Here is a 7,847-nt window from a genome sequence, read left to right as displayed (position 1 = left end):
AAAGCATGAATAGACAGCCCTTCTTCAGAAAAAAAAATTCAGGGAAGTAAGAAGACTATAACATTCACATGAAAATAGAAGGAGATATGGTAACCAATAACAGTGATGCTATCTTGGATTCCTTTGAGCTTCCAGGACTATGGAGGGGACAATCCTCTTGCATTATATCCTGCTCAGCATTGTGCCCAACTCTCAGAACCAGACTTTTAAAAGACCACTGATAGCCTGAAGCATGGCCAATGGACAACCAAGATGGTGAATGGTTTGAATCCATGCCATATGAGGAAAATTTGAAGGAACAGAGGATATTCAGTCTAAAGTAAGAAATTACTTAGAGAGGAAACGGTACTGGAACTTCAGGTATTGGAAGGGAGATTGCATGTAGGAGGTTCCAGACATGTTATTTCAATCCCTAGAGGGCAGAATAAAAAGCAATGGAGATAAATTACAAAGAAGCAAATTGGAACTAGATGTCAGGTGCCTTCTTTCAACTCCACTCTTTCTGCATCTGACTCATGAGGGAATTGAGGGAATTATGGGAATTGATTGAACCACACTGGCTTCATCTTGAGACACAGTTCTGGAGTTATTTCAGTTCTCTTTCTATTCAATTATGGACTTAGTCCAATTTCTGTCTTGTGAGAAAATTTTATTCAATTATGGGAATTGTGAGAAAACATTTACTATAATGGGTCGTGTTGGCAATATATAAGGTTGATGATTATTTATAAGGATTTGTTTTGTATCATGCAAATTATGTTCTTAATAATTGTGTCCTTTCATTTTAGTTGATTCTTTAGGGTTTTCCAAGGAAAGCACATTATCTGAAAAAGTGATCATTTTGCTGCTTCTTTCCTTATGCTTCAGTATTCTTCCTTATCTTATTGTTATAGATAACATTTCGAGAATTATGTTTTGTGACATTTTAAAAGTTTGAGAGACTTAGTTTCTGGGTAATTTAATAATTTTATTAATAAGAATACCTGGTTAGTGAGAAAAGGATGATCATTTGGCCATCCCTCTTAGCCAAAGATCCTAAAGGCAGCAGAGTCACAGTTTATATGTCCTTCAAAGAGGAGGTGTTCCCTAGGAGTTCTGACTCAACTCTGAATGAAAAGTGAAATGGATACATGACTTGTGTCACTTAATCTTGGTTGAAAAAACATCAAATTCCATATCACTTATCTTGAAAATAGGAAGAATCAACCATTTTCCTGAACCTAAGCAAACACAATGAGCAAGAATGCACCCATTAGCAGCTAGATGGTGTAGTGTGTGAGAAAATAATGGGATTTGGCAGATACTCAAAGACTCACCTGGAGATTAATCTAAATTGATTGAATTAAGTGAGAGTGATTGACTTTGCTGATTAACCTACTTCAAGTTAATTAGATTGTAACCACACCTGTCTAGCCCTTAAGATGGTATTGTTCTCAGAAGCTAAGCACTTTGAACTCAAGACCACCTTCAAGTCCAGTGAACCAATGGATTTGGATGACGCCTACCAATCAGCTTGAGGCAGTGTGTAAGGACCACCTCAGCTCCACACCTATAAAAAGCTTCTGGGGCAGCTAGGTGGCGCAGTGGATAAAGCACTGGCCCTGGGTTCAGGAGGGCCTGAGTTCAAATCCAGTCTCAGACACTTGACACTTACTAGCTGCGTGACCCTGGGCAAGTCACTTAGCCCCCATTGCCCCGCAAAAAAAAAAAAAAAAAATCTCCTACAAAATTCATCTTAACACAGAGGGAAATTACTTTTCCAATAACCAGGTTAAATAATGTAACTCAAGCCTTTCTATTATTATAAAATCTAATTTGGAAGTTTTTCTACAAAGGAATTTACAATTTCAGGTTGGCCAGTTGTCATATCAGCAAATCTAAGAAACTCAAATACAAACAAAAAAATTAGAATTCATTTTCTTTATACTTCCATTGGAAGGATATTGTTCTTCTAAGGAATTAAAAATAGAACACTTTTTCTAAGAAGATGGATTCTAATACAAAAATGAATTCATTTACAAGTTGCCAGATCAACTACAATTGTAAAAAAGGTCTCAAGGATGGTATACATAAATACATAGTATAATTAATTTTGAAAGAGTGTATATCAAATAAGTTATTTATAATGAAACATTTTCAACTTCCTCCATGATCAAATGAACAAACCCTAACAAAAGTGGATGTCTCAGGGGCAGCTAGGTGGCGCAGTGGATAAAGCACTGGCCCTGGATTCAGGAGTACCTGAGTTCAAATCCACCCTCAGACACTTGACACTAGTTGTGTGACCCTGGGCAAGTCACTTAACCCCCATTGCCCCACAAAAAAAAAATCAAAAAAAAAAGTTCATGTCTCTTTAAGGAACTTACAAAGTAGACCATAATCCATTTTTCCTATAAGATAAGTAATTTTATTGATATTCCTCATATTAACACTGAACTGAGACACATATTCGCTAAATAACAGCATCATAACCTGGTTTCCCAAGTCTTTACATCATGTGCTTAGTTATCCCCATACCATTGTGAGAAATTAAAGGACTCTAACTTATACAGATATATATAGCTAGTAATAGATGTCAAGGGTAAATGCTTAATTATGTACCTATTTGGAGTATAGAAAGGACTAAAATTCTAGGCCAAATAGCTCAAATCTTCTACCTGCATCTTATTGTAGTAACTCAGATATACTCCAGTATTAGCCTATGAGATAAAGACTTTGTATTGTATTCATGCTGATCATCTGACATGATTATAGAGAGTTCCCATCAAAGAATAGGGACATAAGGCAACATACTCCCTTATGTTGATGTCAATTACAGGCAGCAGTTATGTAGGTGGCCAATTGCATTGAGTCAATCTTCAAGTCTGCTAGGTGGGGTAGTTTTCCATACCCTGTGTCATATTGGGGAAATTGAATCAGGAGAACCCTACTTCAGTCCATACCAATGGTTGCTCTCCCAGCCTTTGCCATGAGAACTCCACCTGCAATTCATACGTGTAAAACCTCAGAGGGTTGGTGGCAACATGGATCAATGACTCAATGGCATTCCTTAATGATCATAAGTGGTCACATTCAGAATCATATCAGTTCACAGTGCCATAAGGTCTTTTTTTCATTTTATTTTTTTAAGGGAGGCAATGGGGGTTAAGTGACTTACCCAGGGTCACACAGCTAGTAAGTGTTAAGTGTCTGAGGCCGGATTTGAACTCAGGTACTCCTGACTCCAGGGCCTGTGTTCTATCCACTGCACCACCTAACTGCCCCCATAAGGTCTTAAATAGCAAGTTCCAATCATCAGAGATGCAAGTGGATTCAGGTCTCAAAGATCACATACCCTAGATAACAAGTATTGACTATAATCTCACATTGCCAACAGTAAGAAATTCATCACAGAAAAATCACAACTTATCTTGATATAGCTAGTACTCATGGTAACTTGATGCTTTGTCATCCCTAAATTCTGTGTAGGGAGTAGTGGAAGAGAAATAGAAGAAAATTAGGCAATTACAAATCAGTATTACATTTCTTTTTTAATGCTTACATAAAGAATTTGGAAAGGACAGAAAAAGTTAACATGGAGATGCAGAAAGCAGGACAGTTTTGAAATATGTGATTCCTTATTTTTAATGCAAGCTGTTTGAAATACAATCTTGAGATATATATTCTAAATATGTGCAAATGCTCATATTTATAAATATCAAAATCACAGTAAAAGATTAACATTATAAAAAGAACATCCCAGGACATTTCAATTTAATGAAACTCAACTAAACATTGCCTTGTTAAGATCATAATCTATGAGGCCCTATATCCTCACAGGCCATAGAAAGCCAAGAAATGGTCCAGTCCCTGTCCTGAGGAAGCAGACTTTCTACAGGTGATGGGGGAGATGGGACATACAGAAGCTATGCAAATAAATGTAGCATGAGGGAGCAAGATGGAGTAAGGAATAATCCAGCAAAATGCTCTAGGAAAATACTGGGAGAGAGAAGTCATTCAGGACCTGGTTTCAGGAGAGTCTTGCCACAGGCAGGGGAAAGCGACCTGGTTGGAGCCTTGAAGGCAGAGGAGGTTTCTGAAGGACAAAACTGAGGAGGGGATGGGGAAGGACTTCCCCAGTAGATGGACAGGGCAGGTCAAGGTCAGAGTCTAATCATGCAGTGTGCCTGCACATTATCTTTGCCCGATGACTGGCATGGATGTCCACCAAGGACAGAATAAAGTCAAAGGTCATTCTTCCTCCTTTATGACGTCTTCTCCAGGCTCAACACTGCCCACATGGGCAAATCACTGTCCCTCTGTTTCTTCCACTGTCATGTGAGGGGTTGCGTCAAATAACTTGCAAAGTCTTGTTCAGACCTAAATCTATTAACCTACCCATGGATATGAATCAATGGCCCTACCAATGGAAGAGGAGCTTCTCTCTCTGGTCAGGGGCTGAGATTGGGACATGACATGGCTGAGGCACCAGATGCCAGGCTCCCAGATAAGGCGTCCCAGAAGCCCTGGGGGCTGCTCTGACTGTTGCCCTTGTTCCCCTTCCTCCCCCTCCCTTTCCCCATTGCAGCTGGAGCTGCTGCCTGTGGACCTTCTCCTATTTCCCCTAATCCACTGAAATGCTCATGGTCTTTTCTGATAAAGAAAGTGAAAGCCAGGGAAGGAAAATGATTCAGCCAAAGGAACACAGCAAGTGGATGTTGGGGCATGGACTAGAACTCTGGTCTTTAGATGCCCAGGTCCCACATGTCTGACATTCACCATTCTCTGTCCTCATTCAGTCCCTGGCACAGGCCTGAAGACAAGGTTGGGGGAGGGGATGAGGGTCCATGGTCATCACAGGTGCCTTGGCTGTTCTCACTTGGTCCTTAATGAATTCTGCCCCTGTAAAGGAAACCCAGCTACACTGTCAGAAGAGAGGTCCAGTAGCAGGCAGGCTTCAGGGAGCAATGGTGGGTGGGTGGTTCCCTTTTCACCCTTGAAGGGAAGAAGGCTGAGGCTGAGGTCAGTGGGGACCTAGATCCCAGGGTCAAATGTGGAAAGAGAGGGGGACATACCTGCTATAATAGAGGTAGGTGAGGCCATAGGTGAGGAGGAAGCCAACTGCCATGAGGCCCCCTCTGAGCAGGGTCAGCACCAGAGGCCAGGAGCTTTTCTCTTCCCCTGAAAGGAGGCAAAGGAGATGTGAATTGGGGGAGGACCCGAGGTGCCACCCTCAGGTCCTCAGCTCTGCCCTCAGATGCTGCTCCATCTCTGCAATCACACAGATCTTCTGCCATCAGGTTTCCTAAGCCCCATTCTTTCCACACAGGGATATAACTGCTCTATTGTCTCAGAGGGAGGGATCCTGCCTCCCAGCACTCACCAGCCAGCATGAGCTGCACACTTCTCTCTGTGCTTACTCCAGCCCCAGGGAGGGTCACTCGACAGGTAAGATTCGAGCCGTGATCCTGGGCTCTTGGGGTGAGGGTCAGCTCAGAGAAAAAGAGGGTTTCCCTGCTGAGTTTCTGGGTGAAAAGAACAGCCCCTGTCCAAGAGAAAACAGGTGGTATCCCCCACACGCAGATCCAGGGGACCAGACAAGCCACTTTCACCAGGTGTCCAGGTTCCAAAGTCTCTGGAATATAGATGTCTGGCTTCTGTGTAAGAGCTGGGGGGAAAGAGAATAAACAAGAACATGGAGAAGGGCCCTGCAACCTTAACTAAGACCCTCAAGACCATCCCTGATAAATCTCCTGGTTCCCCTACCAATGATAAAATGGAAGCTTTGTCCTCTCTGCATCACCGCAAGGCCTGAGCTACTCACTGATGCCCAGGGGGGCCAATTTCAGCAAAGAGGAGCCCACAGTAGGGTCTTTGCCACATGGTGTTCATGCTGTCCTCTAGGACCTTGATGTCCACCCTTTTCCAATGTCCCTGGATCCATCTCTGACTCACAGCACAGCCAGAGTCATTGCTGATTCCTGACTTACTTAGGCCTGTTTCTCCAAAGAGAGATGTCCACAATGCATCCCTCTCCCAGGTCTTATGCCCTCTAGACTCTCCTGTAGTCCTTGGCACTGACTGGAGTAATACTTGTTCCTGGGGCCTAACCTCCCCTGGAGACATTGGGCATGAGGGACCTCCCATCCCAGGGATTCTCTGGAAGCTCCCTCTAGACCATGGCTTACATCCCTTCCCTGTCACTATTGTCCTTACCTTTCACACTCACATTAACCATATAATCCTTGTAATTGAATTGCACAGCAGTTCCTCTCTCTATCCAGAAGAAGTATTGCCCACTGTCATTTTTCTGCACATCTATGATGCTCAGGGAGCAGTTGTTCTTCCCAGGGTCCCCAACAAGATGGAATCGCCCCCTGGCCTCTTCTTGAACATCCTTTTTTGGGTCATTTGTAGCCACTGGTTTGTCTTTGTCAGTGTTGGCTCCACTCCTGAACCAGGATCCAAGAGCCGGGAAGTCATGGGGGCTGATATATGAAGGGTAGGAGAAAGAACAGGGGACCTGGATACACAGTCCCTCTTGTGCTGTCACAGATGCTGGGGCCTTCAGCTCATACCCTGGGGCCTGGGACAGAGACCCTGTGGACAGAAAGATACTCAGGCAACACCCATCAGAAAACTACAAATAACAGAGCCACAGTTCTTAAAGCAGGAAGAGATCTCAGAACAAAGAATGTCAGAGCTTAGACCATGGAAAGAAGACTGTGAGAGTCAGAAGCAACTGCAGAACAGAGATGACTGAAAAGGGAAGACAACTCAGGAGATCAATGTGCAAATCAGGTAAGGACTTTAAGGATCATCTTCTTCCATTCCTTTGCTTACAGATGAGGAAACTGAGGCGCAGAGAGATTGTCCTGACTTGGCCAAAGACTGAGGCAGGAGTACAAGTAGGGACTTCTGGCTCCGAGGCCTGTGGTCTCCCTACTGCTCCACCCCCCCATCCCACCCCCAGACATTTGGGGGGCTACTGTAACCATTCTAACACCAGTCCTTACACTACTCACCTCCCAAGATCTGGGATAGCAAGAGCAGCGGCAGCAGCATCTCTGATCCAGTGGACAGATATGTTCCGCCTAGAAATGCCATTTATATAAGACCCCAAGATGAAGAGCAAAGGGGAAAGTGGGAGGAAGAAATGCAGACTTCCTCATAGCTCTGGAGAATGATGCAAAAATGGATTTTTTGCTTAGATCTCTCAAAGCCTTCTGGTCTGTATCCCCAGGCCACCTGGACCCCAGATCTCCTGAGAGTCTGAATCCTCCAACTGAGCCAGGCAAGGTTCACACTATTAAGTATAGTTTCAAGAGTGAGTCTGATCAAGCTGTTCTGTATGCACGGAAGGCTGGAGAAGCTTAGAAGGGAGAAGACTCCCAAACAGTTCCTGCCCAGAGACAGGGAGAGGGAGAAGTGAAAGACTCAGGCAGAAATAAAAGAATAACTCCACAGGCTGAGGAACAGCCCAAGGATAGAGTTCAGGGTCAAGGTCTTCAGCCCAAGCTGAAGAGCTTTGCTGGCTTCTTTATCTGGAGCTGCTCTCTCTCATGGACATCACCAAGACCTAGATCTTACAGGGTGAATGTCGGGAGGGAGCTTGAAAGAGAACATTTCAGAGTAAGGAGGGACCTCAGAACTTGGAGAGTCAGAGCTTAGGTGAACCTGAAAAGAGGGAAAGTAGGAAGGACATATCTGGCAATGATCATTGAATCCATGAGGGCTGATGAGATGATCAAGTGATGTGGGACAGAGAGTAATGAAAAGAGGACCCAGAAAAGAATATTGAGGTTCTTGATTGGTGGTTATGAAATAGTTGAAGATCCAGAAAAGCAGACTGAGAAAGATCAGTTATA

The 7,847-nt window shown here is 43.6% G+C and overlaps 1 protein-coding gene across 1 annotated transcript; it reads right to left on the bottom strand.

Annotated features, from left to right (window-relative positions):
* Nucleotides 1-3,813: 3,813 nt before the first annotated feature.
* LOC122748262 (sialic acid-binding Ig-like lectin 14) lies at nt 3,814-7,086 on the bottom strand. Its single transcript, XM_043993928.1, has 5 exons — nt 7,005-7,086; nt 6,196-6,579; nt 5,363-5,647; nt 5,055-5,160; nt 3,814-3,871 (listed from the first exon to the last, which is right to left on the bottom strand). The coding sequence occupies exons 1-5, from the start codon at nt 7,084-7,086 to the stop codon at nt 3,814-3,816; spliced, it is 915 nt and encodes a 304-aa protein (XP_043849863.1).
* Between the last annotated feature and the right edge of the window lie 761 nt (nt 7,087-7,847).

Source organism: Dromiciops gliroides, chromosome 3 (assembly GCF_019393635.1).
Source record: "Dromiciops gliroides isolate mDroGli1 chromosome 3, mDroGli1.pri, whole genome shotgun sequence".
NCBI lineage: Eukaryota > Metazoa > Chordata > Mammalia > Microbiotheria > Microbiotheriidae > Dromiciops > Dromiciops gliroides.
This window is presented reverse-complemented; position numbering and strand designations above follow the sequence as displayed.